Genomic DNA, 19,394 nt, shown 5'->3' with positions numbered 1-19,394 from the left:
GGCGCATTTAACCCCTTCCTCAGCCACTAGCTGGGTTATAAGCGCCCCGCTAGCAGCCGAATAGCGCCGCTAAAATGACGGTAAAGCGCCGCTAAAACTAACAGCGTTTTACCGTCAACGCCTGCCCGCTCCAGTGTGAAAGCAACCTTAAGTAATAAGTGATACAGAAAATTTTTTACATTTAAACATTTATTGAACAAAACAAACCTCCAATCAGTTCACTTGTATGTAGAATTTAGATTTAAAAAAAATAACTATATCTTAAATATTAAATACACAAAAACAGGTAACCAAAACTTTTGGATGAAAAAAAATGGGCTAACTTTACTGCTTATTTTTTTTTTTTTAATTTTATTTTAAAAAAATTGCGTTTCCCTAGGGTCTCTGCTAAAAAAAATATATATATAATGTTTGGGGGTTCCAAGTGATTTTCTAGCAGAAAATACTGAATTTTTACTTGTAAGCAACAAGTGTCAAAAAAGATTTAGTCTTTAAATGGTTAAACTGAGAACTTCTGAGCGGTTTGGCTAGCTGGTGGTGGAATCTCGGATGTATAGCACTGCATGGACTGTCATGAGCACTTAGACCACTACAGAGGAGACCTTTTCTCTAATCAACTTTTGGATTTTGGACTTTTATTAGTAAGATTTGAACTTCTGGGTATAGCGCTGCACTGCTTTATTTATCCTATGTACTTTGAGGTTTTTTATGTTTACCTTCAGTGTTCAGCTGCTTGTATTTTTAAATATTGAATTTTTTGCGCTGAGTTTATTTTATTTATAAAACATGGAAAGCATGCTGCTGTGAAGTATTTATCATCAGGTCTAATCTTCACTGGGTCCTAGCAGTTGGGAAATGTTGGATTTGAAGGAACAAGTTCCTATGGTTTAGTACTTCTCTCTTTCTTGCACTACTTGGTAAACTGCTGACCAAAAACAAGTGTGGACATTTCAAGCATTCCTATACTTTGCAGACTACCTACTTATTGTAGATCAGTGACTAGTAGAAAAACAAAGATGCTTGCAGCCCTGGAGCCCGCATCCACTAAAAAACAAGTTGGCAACACTCATACTTCCTACCAAGTTCCCTGACTGAGCTTTTGATTTTTAAATATACACTCACTGGCCACTTTATTAGGTACACCTTGCTAATACCGTGTTGGACCCCCTTGTGTCTTCAGACGGATGGACATGGTCAGCAACAATATTCAGGTAGGCCGTGGCGTTCAAACGATGCTCAATTTGTACTAAGGGGCCCAAAGTATGCCAAGAAGATATCCCCCACACCATTACACCACCACCACCCTGAACCATTGATACAAGGCAGGATAGATCCATGCTTTCATGTATACGCTAAATACTGACCCTACCATCTGAATGTCACACCTGAAATTGAGACTCATCAGACCAGGCAATGTTTTTACAATCCTCTATTGTTCAATTTTGTTGAGCCTGTGAGAATTCTAGCCTCAGTTTCCTGTTCTTAGCTGACAGGAGTGGTACCCGGTGTGTTCTTTTGCTGCTGTAGCCCATCTGCTTCAAGGTTCTATGTGTTGTGTGCTCAGAGATGATTTTCTGCATACCTTGGTTGTAACAAGTAGTTATGAGTTACTGTTGCCCATGTATCATCTCGAACCAGTCTGCCCATTCTCCTCTAACATCAACAATGCATTTTCCTCCACACAATTGCCGTCCACTGGATATTTTCTCTCTTTTTTGTACCATTTTCTGTAAATACTAGAGATGGTTGTGCATGAAAATCCCAGTAGATCGGCAGTTTTTGAAATAATCAGACCAGCCCGTCTTGCACCAACAACCATGCCATGTTCAAAGTCACTTAAATTCCCTTTCTTTCCCATACCTATGCTCGGTTAGAACTTCAGCAAGTCGTCTTCACCACATCTATTTGTAAATGCATTGAGTTTTTTGCCATGTGATTGGCTGATCAGCAATTTGGGTCACCAAGCAATTGAACAGGTGCACCTAATAAAGTGGGCGGTAAGTATTTTTATGGATAGCCAAACTAAAAAGAAAAAAAAAAAAAAACACCCACACAAAGACTACTGGCCTTTCTCAATACTTTCCCTATCAACATCAGATTTCTGAACTGGTAGTTCACAGGATTCCCAGTAATAAGAACAAATTAAAAATCTGCCACTTACACTCAAATACCATATGCCCTGCACTGAAGTGCTTTTCTAACACATAACATTCCCTTATGCCGTGTACACGAGCGGAATTTCTGACAGAAAGAGTCAGATTTTCATCGTATATTCTGATCGTGTGTATGCCCCATCGGACTTTTTCTGTCGAAAATTCAGACGGACTTAGATAGAGAACATGTTGTATGCTGTTCCAACGGACCAAAAACGACGCATGCTCTGAAGCAAGTACGAGACAGAAGCTATTAGCTACTGGCTATTGAATTTCCATTTTCTAATCCCCTCGTACGTGTTGTACATCACCGCGTTCTGGACGGTTGGAATTTGGTGTGATTGTGTGTAGGCAAGACAGCTTGAGCGGAATTCCGTCAGAAAAACCTTCAGAGTTTATTCCAAGGGCAAAACCGATCATATGTACAGGGCATTACTGTAATATTCCCTAAAATGAACCCTTAGCACTTGAAACATAACTAAAGGCAAAACTTTTTCTTTCGTTTCAGATAGAGTAGAGAGGTATTAGAACACACAACTGCGTCCTCATTAGGGAGATTTACACTTTCCATTTTTACCAATCTCATTGAAAAACTTTAAAAAAATCCCAAATTTAAGGTTGTCCCCAGAACAGTATTAGAAGGGTAAATCTTCCAGTGGGGACACTAGATGGTTATCTTATGATAATCAGGGATTCACTCAGGTTGGAGGGATTTCCCAACACTTCCTGTTTTGACTGCAGGAGAAGTGGTGAAGGAAAATCTCCCCAATGGGACACAAATAGCAAAAGAAAACCTAGAGCAAGGGGTTATAACCCCGGTCAAAAAAAAAAAAAATCATCTCATCCTAACCACTAAAGTAAGTGCTTAACACTATTCCTAACAATTTCATCATAAACCTAACACAAACCTAAAATTACCAACACCACAAACTCTGCACTGTAGCGGACTCCATGCCCAAAGCACACAACAGTTTCCAGCTTCAGGCTAGGTTCACACTGCTGCGAATTTTATTGCGAATTTGAGCCGCTGCGATCGCTCAAATTCGCAAGTCATTTTAATAACATTGTTTTCCATGAGTGCTGTTCACATCAATGCGTTGCGAATTTAACCTGCGTAAAAAAAGGGTCCTGTCCGAGTTTGATCCGTGTGCAATGCGAATTCAGCTCCATAGATTGCAAAATTTGCAGTAGAATCGCAAGAACACACAAAGAATTCGCAATGCAAATTTGCAACGCGATCGGATCAAAATTGCGTTAAATTCGCACTGCAGCAGTGTGAACCTAGCCTCAGAAAAGACCACTCTAAACATGTGTATGTCCTTCACCCATTAGTATATTCAGTATAAAAATACAATAAAACTTCACCTGACACACAGGGGTTGATTTACTAAAACTGGAGAGTGCAAAACCTAGTGCAGCTGTGCACAGAAACCAATCAGCTTCCAGGTTTTTTTGTCAAAGCCTAAATGAACAAGCTGAAGTCAGAAGCTGATTGGTTACCATGCACAGCTGCACCAGATTTTGCACTCTCCAGTTTTAGTAAATCAACCTCACAGTGACAAAACTTTAAAGTGCTACTGTTTAGGATCAGGTTGAATTTCCCCACCATGGTCCTGAGAATGATAACAACAAAAAGGGTTCAAACTTCGGCCCAGGAAACAAACGTTTTGTGGGTGCAGTTCTGCTATAAAGCCATGTTCACACCTGCGTTTTGGCCTGAAAGAGTCCCTGCGATAAAGCCAGCAATTAGCTGCAGCGGGCAGCTCCATTGAAAGCAGGTTCCCGCAGATAATTTCAGCCACTCACATGTTATCACTATATAGCAATTATCTAAGTGATCAGCCCTGGGTGACTTAAGAGATTCATAAGTTGTGCAAAACCTGAATGACGATAGAGTTTTTATTTACCGTGTCCTCATTAGGAGACCACTGAAGATCTTCCACCGATTTAGTATGGCCAGTAAATGGTCTTTGGTCAACAAGCCAAGTTCCTCCTTCTTTAGGGTTCCATAAATGGATGTTTTTGTTACAATCACCAGTAATCAACCTCCCTGAAGAAAGAAAAAGGACATATCAAAAGGAAAGATAGATGGTAACCAAACCAAGATGTGCTGAGCACTTAGGAAGGGCAGAAAGCTAAATTGGACAGTTGATGGAATATACTGTAGCCTCCTAAAAGTATAGAGAAAACAATAATGTAGCCAATATATACCTGTAATGCTATCATACCTGGTAAACAGGTTCTGAATATAACTAGGAGACACTTCCAGATGCCAGGTCAACTACCTGTCATTGTGGGCTCTGGAGGATACTGAGACAAAGCTGACCCTTCCTGCTACTTGGAGGTACACTATATTACCAAAAGTATTGCGGCGCCTGCCTTTACACACACGAACTTTACTGGCATCCCAGTCTTAGTACATAGGGTTCAATATTGAGTTGGCCCACCCTTTGCAGCTATTACCGCTTCAACTCTTCTAGGAAGGCTACCCACAAGGTTTAGGAGTGTGTATGGAATTGTTTGACCATTCTTCCAGAAGCGCATGTGAGGTCAGTCACAGACGAGAAGGCCTGGCTCACAGTCTCCGCTCTAATTCATCCCAAAGGTGTTCTATCGGGTTGAATTCAGGACTCTGTGCAGCCCAGTCAAGTTCCTCTACCCCAAACTCGCTCATCCATGTCTTTATGGACCTTGCTTTGTGCACTGGTGCGCAGTCATGTTGGAACAGGAAGGGGCCATCCCCAAACTGTTCCCACAAAGTTGGGGGCATGAAATTGTCCAAAATGTCTTGGTATGCTGACGCCTTAAGAGTTCCCTTCACTGGAACTAAAAGGCCAAACCCAATCACTGAAAAACAACCCACACCATAATCCCCCCTCCACCAAATGATTTGGATCAGTGCACAAAGCAAGGTCCATAAAGACATGGATGAGCGAGTTTGGGGTAGAGGAACTTGACTGGTCTGCACAGAGTCCTGAATTCAACCCGATAGAACACTTTTGGGTTGAATTAGAGCGGAGACTGTGAGCCAGGCCTTCTTGTCCACATCAGTGGCTGACCTCACAAATGATCTTCTGGAAGAATGATCAAACATTCCCATAGACACACTCCTAAACCTTGTGGACAGCCTTCCCAGAAGAGTTAAAGGGGTTGTAAAGGTAAAATTATTTTTTTTTAAAAATAACAAACATGTTATACTTACCTTCACTGTGCAGCTCGTTCTGCACAGAGTGGCCCTGAACCTGGTCTTCTGGGGTCCCTCGGCGGCTGTTTCAGCTCCTCCCCGCAAGCATTCACCACCTTAATGCGAGCTCCCTCGCATGGTGGTGAGTGTTGCGGGCGTGCTCCCGTGATACAGCCGGCGGCTATAGCCGCTCGCTGTATCACTCGACCCCGCCCCCCGGCGCACCGCGTCATCGGATGTGATTGACAGCAGCGCGAGCCAATGGCTGCGCTGCTTTCAATCCATCCACTGCAGCCAATCAGCGACCAGGCTGAGCTGCAGTGGAGATGACGAGAACGAGCAGCGAAGATTCGAGGCGTCAGGTAAGTAAAACGGGGGGGCTGGGGGCGGCGGTATTGTCAAAAGTTTTTTCACCTTAATGCATAGAATGCATTAAGGTGAAAAAATTTTTACCTTTACAACCCCTTTAAAGCTGTTATAGCTGAAAGGGTAGGCCAACTCAATATTGAACCCTACGGACTAAGACTGGGATGCCATTAAAGTTCATGTGCCTGTAAAGGCAGGCATCACAATACTTTTGGTAATTTACTGGATGACTGTGGGTTGTTTACAAGATATGAAATTAGGTAAAATAAACCTTTTGCTAATACACAATCTGCAATGCGACATTCTAGACTAATAGCAATAAAAAAGGTGCCTGCATATGCATTTTGGCCCTCGTAGTACAGCATCCACATGGAAACAGCACATACCCTGTATAGTCCAACAACAGAAGAGCCCCCTCTGTTTCCTGACAAGCAATGGAGAGTTTTTGCACCTGCTTAGCTTTCCATCCTCAGTAGGCATACTCCCACCCTCACTGTCTACTCTTCTCTGCAATATTCACTCCTCCTCTACAGGAGATCCTTTTGTATCCATCTGCAGCACCGGAGGGTTCCTACACACGGTTTTAATACTCTCACTAGCAAATGTGTGCCTGTTCACTGAACATGAAGAAATATCTATTCATTTTTTGGGGTGAGTGTGGTATGAATGAACAAACACAAAGTACTGAGTTTTGGTGAATTATATCATTTGGCAGTATTGTAGTCTGTAGTTATGTAGTTAACATAATGCAGATCACAGTAGTCCAGAGTGATATACACAGCACACAAATATAGTCAAGTCAAGACTGACTTTAAGAATAATGGAGAGAGCAATGGTCTTCTGTAACATACACAACATTGTATAGCATGCTGTACAAGGTTTTGCAGTCTAAATTATGCAGCATAGAGCATGGCATACAGATTACAACAGTCTGGAGTATGTTCCATTCTACTTGGTGTAAAGTGCAGTGGCCTTAAGTGTCCCCTTAATCTGCAGCGACCTCCCAAACTATCCTTTCATGCCTGAATGCCAGCTGTATTTGTAGGCAAAGCTCAGACTCTTGCAGCCAAGCCTGATGGGCAACCTTACCAGTTGACTGAGGGCCGGTTCCCACTGCTGCAATGTCAGATATCGCATGTGATTCGCACCGCACAGCTGTACAAATCACATGCGATGTCTGTGCAATGCATATTCAGCCATACAGATTGTATGGCTGAATTTGCATCACATTCGGACCAAACTCATGCAGGACCCTCTTTTTGGTCCGCACCAGAATTGGATCACATAGGTGTTCACACCCATGCAATCCGGTTCGTCCGAAAATTTACAGTTCGCACTGCGACATGCAACCTCATCTGGGGGTGTCATTAACTTTGTATTGACACTCCCAGCAGTTCGAACTGCCGGCGGGAAACATGCGATGCGGGAACCCGTACTGGATTCGCAGGGTGCTCACATCACTGCAGTGTGCACTGAGCCTCAATACACAGGAGGCAGGAAGGCTTTGGAAAGCTTTTGGCATTACCAGCATGTGCTGCAGCTTTAAAGTGGAACTTCAGCTTTTGATACACTTTACATAGTTTGTTTGGGCCAGCTTGGTCCAAATTAACTATGTCCCTCCCTAACATGCGAGTCTGCTGGATGTGCTGTATAAACTAGAGATGCACCAAAATTTCGGCCGCCGAAAAATTTTGGCTGAAAATTGTTATCTGCATTTGGCCGATAATGACACCTCAAATTCTCAGCAATTTTGGGCTGATTTTACTATGATTCTGTGCTTATGGTGTGTTTTTCATAGTTCGTGTGACTCAAAAGCCGCATCAAAAAATGTAAACACAGGTGCATGTCAATGATGCATTCTTGATGTGTCTTCAATGCATTTTTTTGTGCGCTTTTGATCTGATCAAAAATGCACCAAGCTGGATTTTTATCACCACAATGGAAGCCCAACGGACCAGTGTGCAGACATACATAGAATTTAAAGGGATACATTTTTGTTGAGCTTTTCTTGCGCTAAATGTGCCAATAATGGTCGACAATAAATTCATATTCATTTAAATTGATATAAGTGTTAAAAAGTCAAATACAATTATATATATAAAAATATAAATATTTTTTCAAAACTGTTTCGGTTTTCGGCCAAGCGCATCCTCCATGTTCGGTACCAAAATTTCCATTCGGTGCACCTCTAGTATAAACTGTATGTAGCGGAGGCTACATACAGCACTGTTTTCTGGATTCTAGTTGACATCTTCTTGTCTCATAACCGGGACACAGAGTGAGGGGCGCTCAGCCATTCAGAGAAATAGATGTATTCTAGCAATTAAAAGCAGCGCAGCTCCGAGGAAGGGGGGCTGTCCCCAAAACGTGTCAGCGTGCTTGCAACGCAAGGTTGTTGAAGTATTTGTACCTCATGGCATCCTCCTATTTACATTCTGTTTACCTCTGAGTATGCAATTTATTGGTTTTAGGTCTTTTGTTAAAATATATTTTTTACTGGGGTAATGCACTAGGTGTTTACGCCTCCCCCTCTTGTTTTTGTAATGTTTCCTCTGATTGGCTGAGTCAGAGAGGTGGGCTGATGTCACAATCTGTCAATATGCTCCAGGTGGGATACAGGAAGTCTTGGCTTGAACCCGGAACACAGGTATGCTGTATTTAGCCACAGCTACATGCAGTTTATACAGCACATCCAGCATCCCCACATGTTAGGGAGGGGCAAAGTTCATTTTGATCAGCTTGGCCTGTCAAAATGGTTTAGGATGGCAAGGTTTGGGAGGCTGCTACAGGTCTGTGAGGTTACCTTTAGGTGCCTTCACTTCATACTGGCCGCAATTTGCTGCCCTTCACTCATGGTCTTTAAATTATTATTATTTGTGAATGAACAAGCATATTCAGGTGTGGACACACTTTTCTAGTTCTGGATGCATTTAAAAAGTAACCAGCAATATGATAAATACTATTCTGCTTGTTAATGATGACCATGAATGACCAACAACAACGGGCACTATATGCAAGAGGCTTAATGGTAAAACACAAAACAAAAAAAACCCCACGATAAACAGCAGTCTTGTACAGTGACTTGAAAAAGTATTCACACCACCTTAAATTTGACACATTTTGTCATGTTACAACCAAAAGTGTAAATGTGTTTTTATTGGGACTTTATGTGATAGACCAACACAAAGTGGCACATAATTGTGAAGTGGAAGGAAAATGATAAATTGTAAAGATTTTTTACGAATAAATATGTGAAAAATGTGACATGCATTTGTATTCAGTCCCCCTCAATGCTTTGTAGAATCACCTTTCTCTGCAATTGCAGCTGCAAGTCTTTTTGGGGATGTCTCTACCAGCTTTGCACATCTAGAAAGTTACATTTTTGCCCATTCTTCTTTGCAAAATAGCTCAAGCTCTGTCAGATTGGATGGAGAGCGTCTGTATTCTTGGGGTCATCCTGCTGGAAGGAGAACCTCTGCCCCAGTCTCAAGTCTTTTGTAGGTTTTCTTCTAAGATTGCCCTGTATTTGGCTCCATCCATCTTCCCATTGACTCTGACCAGCTTCCCTGTCCCTGCTGAAGAAAAGCATCCCCACAACATGATGCTGCCACCACCATGTTTCACAGTGGGGATGGTGTGTTCAGGGTGATGTGCAGTGTTAGTTTTCTGCCACACATAGCATTTTGCTTTTAGGCCAAATAGGTCCATTTTGGTCTCAACTGATCAGAGGACCTTCTTCCACATGTTTGCTGTGTCCCCCACATGGCTTCATGCAAAATGGGACTTCTTATGGCTTGCTTTCAACAATGGCTTTCTTCTTGCCACTCTTCCAGATTTGTGGAGTGCACAACTAATAGTTGTCCTGTGAACAGATTCTCCCACCTGAACCATCAATCTTTTCAGCTCCTCCAGAGTTACCATGGGCCTCTTGGCTGCTTCTCTGATTAATGCTCTCCTTGCCCAGCCTGTCAGTTTAGGTGGACGGCCACATCTTGGTAGGTTTGCAGTTGTACCATACTCTTTCCATTTTTGGATGATTGACTGAAAAGTGCTTTGTGAGATGTTCAAAGCTTGGGGTATTTTTTTGTAACATAACCCTGCTATAAACTTCTCCACATCTTTATCTCTGACCTGTCTGGTGTGTTCCTTGGCCTTCATAATGCTGTTTGTTCAATAAAGTTCTCTAACAAACCTCTGAGGGATTCACAGAACAGCTGTATTTATACTGAGAATAATTTACACACAGGTGGACTCTATTTACTAATTAGGTGACTTCTGAAAGCAATTGGTTCCACTAGATTTTAGTTAGAGTTATCAGAGTAAAGGGGGCTGAATACAAATGCACGCCACACTTTTCAATATTTGTAAAAAATGTTAAAAAAACTATTTATCATTTTCCTTCCACTTCACAATTACGTGCCACTTTGTGTTGGTCTACCACATAAAATCCAAATAAAATACATTTATGTTTTTGGATGCAACATGACAAAATGTGGAAAATTCAAAGGGGTATGAATACTTTTTCAAGGCACTGTATATGTTCGGAGTTGGATGTAATGCACTTTAGTGAAGTCACCTTCCTTTTGTCCCTACCTGCTGTCTTTAGAGACCAATCCATAGCGAAACCTTCTGTCATGTGACCAGAGAACGAGTAGACCGGTTTGATCTTGGCTTGTTCTTCTTTCAGAAATGTAGCCAAGTTCTGGGGGTCTGATACGGCTGCCAACTGCTTCTGCAGATCATAGATTTCCACCTGACCTTTCTCTGACCAAACAGCAGCTACAGGGGTGTCCATCAGCGTAGTGACCTGTGAAAGGAGTACATTGTCCAGTTACTGAATCAAGTATGCCCTAAATATATTTGTAAGATATTCAACCACTTTAAATCTCAAAGGTGGAGCTTAGCATTGTTGCTACAGAGAGAGAGCGCAAGACTTCACATGTGCAGCTATGAATAGGAACAGAGCTCACTCTTGTAATGCTGAGGGATGAGCATCCAACAGCTGTAGCATCCTGGAAACAGGACAAGATGGGAGTTTTTTTGACAGGCTTCAGATGGGAGCGATATGGCTTACAGGTATGCAACACAATGCATTTTCATCTACTGAGGACCCATACTTGAATGGGCTGTTTTATGCAAAAGGTTAATATTTATGGTAGCTTTAGGTTAGTTAGCTCATTTCCTGGACAAGATGATCATTACATTCTGCATCAGCTGTGAGAGAGGGGGCACAACTTTTATTGCCTGGAATTGGACACTTAAGCTTTTTTTTTTGTTAAGAAAAACAGAACACTTGAGTATCACGTTATTCAGTTATGTGAAAGAATGTTTATTTTCATATCATTATTTTAATCACATTCATTGCATACATGTGCAACCATATTTGTTAAGCGGTCTGTGACCTGGAAAGAAAGTAGAGAAAATTCCAGAATGAGGTCAAAGACATCAAAAAAAAAAAAAAAAAACTGACAGAGGTTCTATCCCTTACCCGTTATACCAGAAAATGCTTTGGTTCATGCAAAAGTCCCATTGCGATTGTGTAAAACCAAGCTGAGCTTAGATGAATAATGCATCAATGACTAATCCCTGTTCACACTAATGCGATGCAGGAAATGCATAAGATAAGCTGCATTTCCCCGCATCGCTTTGCACTGCATAGCATTTACACAGAACCCATACAATCTGCTGCGGGTGTCAATGTTAGATTAACGACACCCTGAAACAGATCACAGAATCGCACTGCGTGGGTGTGAACATCAGTGCGATGCAGGTGGAAAAAAAAAAAAAGGGGCCCTGCACCATTTTGGTGCAATTTGAGCCATACAAAATGAATGGGTTCAAATCGCACCACACAGACATCACGTGAAGTGCACAGGAATTCCATATGCACTAGTGTAAACCGAGACTGAATCAAAGAAGAAAATTATACAGATGCAACTTTCACATCACTGAATTGCAGACCTTGTATATAAAGTGAAAGAAAGGACAAGAGACTATGCTGCCCAATGTAATCAATTTCCAGCATTTTTAAGGACAACTTGAAGATGAAAAAGAAAAATCGAATTCCTTGGTGCAAGTCTTTTGGAATGAGACCATTCCTTTCTACAGTTTTTATCATTTTGGCCTGCAAACCACCTTCTAAAAACAGAAGAGACTTTTCACATTTACCCGAACACGGTTAATGCCTCCATAATGTGGAACCATAGCAAGCTCTAGTTGTGGTTTTTTCTCCTCATCTTCATCTTCACTCTCACTGCTCTCAGAATCGGAGCCCTCCTTCTCTTTGCTGGTTCGATGCAGGTTGTGCATCTTCATTACCAATAACCTAAAATGAATACATAATATTGTAAACTCCAGGTGTGGGAAAAAAAAAGAAAAAAAAAAAAAAAAAAAAAAAAAGGAAGGAAGTGTTAGTTTCTGGTGACAACTGTAAAATGTTGGTTTCTCCATCACATCTTATCCTGGTAACATTGCACGCCATGACAAATAGTGTGCAGATAAAAACTTTACAGTACTCTCTAGCTAAAACAAAACCAGAAATAACTTAGCTACATATACACTTTAAAGCCAACATCCAAAATCCCAGTATGTCAAGGTTGCTAGGAACCGTAATGCTAGCACCGTAAGTATGGTGTCCCTAATCTGCTTGTTCTATTCAATGAAGAATTAGAACAGTGCGACACCATTTTCAATAGTTTGAAGTAGCTACTGCAGAAGCTGGAATTCTGTTGAATGCCATCCCTTCAAACTCCCCAAGAGATACAAGAAATCACAGAACAATTTGACTGCAACAAAGCAGCAAGACACAAGTCATTTAACTTGCTATAATACACTATATTACCAAAAGTATTGGTACGCCTGCCTTTACACGCACATGAACTTTAATGGCATCCCAGTCTTAGTCTGTAGGGTTCAATATTGAGTTGACACACCCTTTGCAGCTATAACAACTTAAATTCTTCTGGGAAGGCTGTCCACAAGGTTTAGGAGTGCGTCTATCGAAATGTTTGATCATTTTTCCAGAAGCGCATTTTTTGGAGGTCAGGCTCTGTGGCTCGTAGTCTCCACTCTGATTCATCCCAAAGGTGTTCTATTGGGTTGAGGTCAGGACTCTGTGCAGGCCAGTCACGTTTCTCCACCCCAAACTTGCTCATCCATGTCTTTATGGACCTTGCTTTGTGCACTGGTTCAAATCATTTGTTGGAGGGGTGGAGCTGTTTTTACAGGGGTTGGCCTCCTAGTTCCAGTGAAGGGAACTCTTAAGGCATCAGCATACCAAGACATTTTGGACAATTTAATGCTCCCAAATTTGTGGGAACAGTTTGGGGATGGCCCCTTCCTGTTCCAACATGACTGCGCACCAATGCACAATGCAAGGTCTGTGATTGCGGTGACCAATCACGGTTACAGTGATTGCTATTTACCACTGAAGCCTTGTTTACTACTGTGTGATCTCTGTAAATGGTCACAGCAAATATGGTACCAGGGTCGATTACAGCAACTCTGTGCCATGTGATAGCTGTGACCAATCACAGCAGTAAACAAAAGTAAACCTCTGAACAGTTTTGCTGATTGCTTATTATGTGCTGATCACTACAATAATACAGTCAGTGCAAAAAAAAAAAAAAAAAAAAAAAAAAAAGGAGGGGGGGGGCTTTGTGTCCCTAATCGATGACACTCCAGTCATATTGTGCATCATCACCGCCACCCCAGTTACAGTGTCCTTGATCTGACACACCAGTCATATTGTTTCTGATCACCGCCATACCAGTCATATTGTCCATAATCACCACCACACTAGTCCCAGTATCCCTTGATCACTGCCACACCAGTCATATTATCCCTAATCACCGCCACAACAGTTACAGTGTCCCTCATCTCCAACACACTAGTTTGTGTCCGATCATTATCACATGCATAATTTATGCCCCTAGATAGCCTTTTAGGGCCTCAAAAAATTAGATGGGCAGTCAGTGCATCAGGAATACACTATATTACCAAACGTATTGTGACACCTGCCTTTACATGAACATTATTGGCATTCCAGTCTTAGTCTGTAGGGTTCAGTACTGAGTTGGTCCTTTGCTGCTAAAACAGCTTACTTTCACTAAAACTAAGGGGCTAAGCCCAACCCCACACCATAATTCCTCCTCCACCAAATGATTTGGACCAGTACACAAAGAAAGGTCAATAAAACCATGGATGAGTGAGTTTGGGATGGAGGAACTTGACTGGCCTGCACAGAGTCCTGACCTCAACCCGATAGAACACCTTTGGGATAAATTAAATTAGAGTGGAGACTGTGAGCCAGGCCTTCTCGTCCACATTAGTGCCTGACCTCACAAATGTGCTCCTGAAAGGATGGTCAAACATTCCCATAGACACATTCCTAAACCTTGTGGACAGTCTTCCCAGAAGAGTTGTAGCTGCAAAGGGTGGGCCAACTCAATATTGAACCCTACAGACTAAGACGCCATTAAAGTTCATGTAAAGGCAGGTGTCCCAATACTTTTGAAATAGATAGATAGAGATATATATATATATATATATATATATATATATATATATATATATATATATATATATATATATATATATATATATATATCTCTATCTATATATATATATATCTCTATCTATATATATATATATATCTCTATCTATATATATATATATATATCTCTATCTCTATCTATATATATATATATATCTCTATCTCTATCTATATATATATATATATCTCTATCTCTATCTATATCTATATATATATATATCTCTATCTATATATATATATATATCTCTATCTATCTATCTATCTATCTATCTATCTATCTATCTATCTATCTATCTATCTATCTATCTATCTATCTATCTATCTATATATATATATATATATATATATATATATATATATATCTCTATCTCTTTTACACAAAGTAAATAATATACACTGATTTGGGTTATTTTTTACCAGAGAAATGTAGCAGGATACATTTTGGCCTAAATTAATGAGAAAAAAAAAAAAAGGATTTGCAAAATGTTACAAAAGAAACTAAGAACAATGTGTTTATTCAACATTTTCAGTATTTTTTCATTTATATAGCAAAAATATAAAAAATCCAGTGGTGAATAAATACCACCAAAAGATAGTTCTACCTATCTACCTGATGAAAATTTCATTTGAGTACAGTATTGCATCCTTAAGCAATTGTCCAGACTTGAAGTTGTTAAAGCTATTTTTTCTTTTATGCTTATAGCAGGGCTTACATGCACTTGCTATTCATTTTTATCTTCATCTCTTTGTTATTTTTATTTTCTCCTCTGTGCTGACTCTTCTGTGACCAGGTCACATGGGATGGCTTCAGTTATGCGGTTGGCCCCTGTGCCTGCCTGTACCTGTGGAGTTTCTTTAGACTGGGTTCACACTTGTGTGGGATACCGCATTTCTGTGCACATCACATGCAATGACTGTGCGGTGCGATTTGAGCCATTCATTTTGTATGGCTCAAATTGCATCAGACCTGCACCAAAATAGTACAGGACCCTTTTTTTTCGCATGTGTAAACACCCATGTGATCCGATTCTGGCAATTGCACTGAATTTTGAGCTGTTTCGGGGTGTTGTTAACACCCACAGCAGATCACATGGTAGCCATGCGATTTCAATGCGGTGTTGGGAACACGCAGGATTTCGCTGCATATCCCACATTGCATTAGTATGAACCGAGTCTCCACTTCATGTGCGCTCCTGTTAAGAACTACAATCATTTGTGCAGCCATTCCCAGCATATAGCAAGAAAGAGAACCGAAGCCATGCCTCTTCTCTACAGCGGTGACTGACAGCAGCTGCCAAGCTTTGGTTCTGTGTCTCTTCCACTGCCTGGGAGTGCTTGTATGCAAGATTCTATTTCAAAACAGGAGTGCACACAATGTGGAAACTCATGTGAGATTTCATATGTCATGGCAGGCACATACCTGAAGTCAGCCAGCTTGGCTTGGACACAGTCAGAGAAGCAAGCATGGAGGAGAAAAACTGAAAAAGAATAGCAAGAGCAGGTAAATCCTGTGAGAAGCACCCAATTTTTAAAAACAAATTGATTTATTATCTCTTTAAACAGCTGCATAAAAGTTGAAATAGATGGCTCTAAGTTTTAAACAAGAATAAAAAAAGCAATAAATCATTGCATTACCTGTTGCCTTGAGCGGTGTCAGATTGCGTTCCAGCACAGAGAAACAGAGTCAGAGGGTAGTCTGAACGACTGTCTCCTAAAGTATCCAGAATGACATCAAAACTTAAACATGGCGCACCTGAAAACAGGAAAAATATATTAGAAGAGAAACTTGGGAGATCCATGGACTTGTGTCTGTTTACACCCACCTACCTCCATCTGGGGTGCTTAAAACAAATGCAAGGGGATCTGTTGCCCTTCGTGTAGGTGGACTGAATCGGAGATAGTTGAGTCCATTTACACCCGGCCCCACATAGATCAGAGTGGGCTCTGTCTGTGTCTGCTCTTCATAAACTGAGAAGACACAGACCTGTCATCTGCCTGCTCTGATCAGCAGGGGATTTGTGAGGGGATCCCCTGCTAATTGGATCAGAGGCTGCCCTGTGTGAAAGGGGTCTTGAGTACTGCTTTTTTTTTTTTTTTTTTTAAATGGTAGTTTATGCCATAATATGCTAGTATGCACCACAAATTAGCGCATTATGACAGGCTTATCTGTTGTAGCAGCCCTCCAGCTGGTCCCAAGCACCTCCATCTTCTTCCGTTCTACCTCATGGGTTCCCTTTCTCCAGCCGCATGAATGGCTAAGCCGCGATGACATCACTCCTACGAAAGCGCATGGGAGTCACATAACTATGACACAGAGTGGGTGCTGTAAATGTGGTCTGAGCTGCACATGTGGCTCAGAATGCATTACCGCTGACAGATCAGGAGAGGCATTTATGACAAATAAGAACACTAGGGTTTCTTCTGTTATTAAAATCTGCCTGTTGGCTGTGTTTGACATTTATACTTTATTACCACTTTAAGAAGTACTGAACTGTCCTGTAAATTCAGGCAACCCATTATAGCCCAAGGAGTGATGTGTGCTCAGTACTGCTCAACCCTGCAGTTAAAGCTAGCCATTTATGGCTCTAATGTCAGCCAATTCCTGCTGACTCTGACAATATTCAAGCAGTTTGTGAACCTGCTCGACAAACTTTGATTGAATTAAAAAAAAAAAAAAAAAAAAAAAAAATCAAGGGAGCTGGGTGGAAAATGGTCACCTGAAGAAAAACAGCATCCTATCAGCAGGGCTTCTGCACAATGTTAGCTAGGTGAGCCGCCTATCAGTGCCCCCCCCAAAAATTATAAAAATTTCTTATAGGTACAGTCTTGCATGACTGCATCATTGTCATGCAAAGTGTCACAGCGATGACAGCTGAAAACTGGCCTGGGCAGGAAGGAGGTGAGAGTGGCCGGTATTGAAGCAATTAACCACTTCAGCTCCAGAAGGGTTTTACCCACTTCCTAACCAGGCCATTTTTTGAGATACGGCACTGCGACGCTTTAACTGACAATTGCACGGAAGCGCAACGCTGTACCCAAATAAAATTGATGTCCTTTTTTTAACCACAAATAGAGCTTTCTTTTGGTGATATTTGATCGCCTCTGCGCTTTTTATTTTTTGCGCTATAAAAAAAAAATAAAAGGCCGACAATTTTGAAAAAAACAAAACAAAACGAATATTGGTCTGCGCAAAAGTTATAGTGTCTACAAACTAGGGATAAATGGGATAGATTTATTTTTTACTGGCAATGGCGGCGATCTGCGTTTTTTAGCGGGACTGCGACACTGTGGACAAATCTAACACCAATACAGTGATCAGTGCTATAAAAATGCACTGATTACTGTATTATTTACTGTACGCAGTACATGTGGGCGGGGTGGTCCGGAAGCGGTTAACATCTAAAAACAAAAACCAAACAAAAAAACCCCAAAACTTTATCTCTGCTGCTTACCCACAGCAGCGATAAAGTTTTTTTTTTTTTGCTGCTTCATATATCGGCACCTCCTGTTTGTTTTTGTGTATAAAGATACACATCAGGGCTACATACTGTAACAGAAAGGGATTTGTCACTTAAAATAAAGTTTTGCTAGTTAAAACTGGCTCTCAACATTTTTAGCTGGCTCCTAGATTCAAAGCATATTTGTCATGCCCTTCTGTCAGATGACGTCACTGTTCAGGTTTTCAGACAGTTGCATGTGCAGGGTACCCGAATCTGACCTGGTAGCAGCCTCTTGGTAGTCCCTGCGCAGCAGAGCAGTACATTTGTTGTCCTTGTCATGTTTCCTAGGCCCAAAGCTCCCTGCAGACCTGGGACTGGGCGTGGGGGGAGTTACCACTACACAGAGGGGAGGAATACCAGCGAATGCCAGTTCGCTGATCTCCCCAACCCTACGTGTTTTACATCACTCCTGGGATCAACTGTCACTTTCCTCAACTGCTGCAGCGATGAGGTGGAGATCATGATGTCACTGTCCCACCTTTCTGTCTTCTCCAATCAGAGAACACCTTGTATTCATTGAGAAAATTACAATGGGTTCTGTGAATGGTGCCTGTGCGAAGTGAGCGACCCCCTGTGATTGCTGTGCAGCTTCTTGACACAGGACACAGTGACGATCGATGTAATAGCTGTGACTACTAGTGATTTCCAGAGGTGATCAGCTAGGTATGACGTGTATAGTTACATTGATCCAAGGTGCACCAATAGAACGATGTATACAAGGCATGCCTGGAGCTCAGCTGTAGAGATCAGAGACTGGACTCCAGAAGATCACACTGAATGTATGGGTCACATGTTGTCACTATTATGGCATTAATCCTGGCAGCCCCCGGTGACATTGTATGAATGGTCTGACCTGTCTGTGCCTGATGATAGAGAATGTAGGCATCATGGTCCATCACCAGCTCCTCTCCCTCCTCCAGGGGCTTCATCCCGGGTAAGTACACCCTCTCCGGACCCGTGTCTTTCTCTTCTTCCTCGTTCTCCTCCATGATCTCATCCTCCTCTTCCTCCTCGCTCTCAGTCCCCTCCATGTCTTCATCTTCCTCCCGTGCGGGATCTCTCCATGTGGGTTCCCCTGTGCCCGACATGATGAGAAAGGGAAAGCGTCACTTCCTGCAGCTTCAACTAAGGGCAGCGTCCGCCGGAGTTTTTTTTTATGTCAATAATCTTTATCAACACGCAGTCAATTCAGTAATGTCTGTAAAGGTTGAGCTAAGCGCAGCATTACACAGAGTAAAATGATTGATAGTTCTCTCTGTTCTGTGGGTTGTTCTTGGTTTGGGGGGAAGCTGTGAATGAGAGGAGCAATCAGGTCAGAACCTGACATAGTTCCCAACTGTCCCTGATTTGGAGCAATGTCCCTCTCTCCCTCATTCCTCCTCATTTGTCCCTCATTTTGGTCTGATCTATATAGTTGCATATAAAATGCACTTTTTATCTTTCAAATAGTGTTTCCCAGTACTAAACCTTTCATCTATTTTCTAAATTGCTGCATTTGTATGTTTTAAAAGCCAATATAAAGAAATATTAATGGTAAAAAAAAAGCACTTGTGGATTTAATTAACCTTTTTTTGTTAATTCTCCTTTAAGGGGGCATGACAGGGGTGTGTCCTATGCCTATATAGCGCTGACAACTG

The 19,394-nt window shown here is 41.5% G+C and overlaps 1 protein-coding gene across 1 annotated transcript in view; it reads right to left on the bottom strand.

Annotated features, from left to right (window-relative positions):
* GRWD1 (glutamate rich WD repeat containing 1) overlaps positions 1 to 18,891 on the bottom strand; it is a 29,171-nt gene extending 10,280 nt beyond the window's left edge. The window contains exons 1-5 of the mRNA XM_073602757.1: positions 18,611 to 18,891; positions 15,893 to 16,010; positions 11,872 to 12,028; positions 10,297 to 10,510; positions 4,061 to 4,203 (exon numbers count right to left, since the gene is read on the bottom strand). Of these exons, the coding sequence (XP_073458858.1) occupies positions 4,061 to 4,203; positions 10,297 to 10,510; positions 11,872 to 12,028; positions 15,893 to 16,010; positions 18,611 to 18,845 (867 nt within the window). The 5' untranslated portion in view covers positions 18,846 to 18,891. The remainder of the gene's footprint in view (positions 1 to 4,060; positions 4,204 to 10,296; positions 10,511 to 11,871; positions 12,029 to 15,892; positions 16,011 to 18,610) is intronic.
* Between the last annotated feature and the right edge of the window lie 503 nt (positions 18,892 to 19,394).

Source organism: Aquarana catesbeiana, linkage group LG10 (assembly GCF_042186555.1).
Source record: "Aquarana catesbeiana isolate 2022-GZ linkage group LG10, ASM4218655v1, whole genome shotgun sequence".
In the NCBI taxonomy this organism is placed as follows: domain Eukaryota; kingdom Metazoa; phylum Chordata; class Amphibia; order Anura; family Ranidae; genus Aquarana; species Aquarana catesbeiana.
This window is presented reverse-complemented; position numbering and strand designations above follow the sequence as displayed.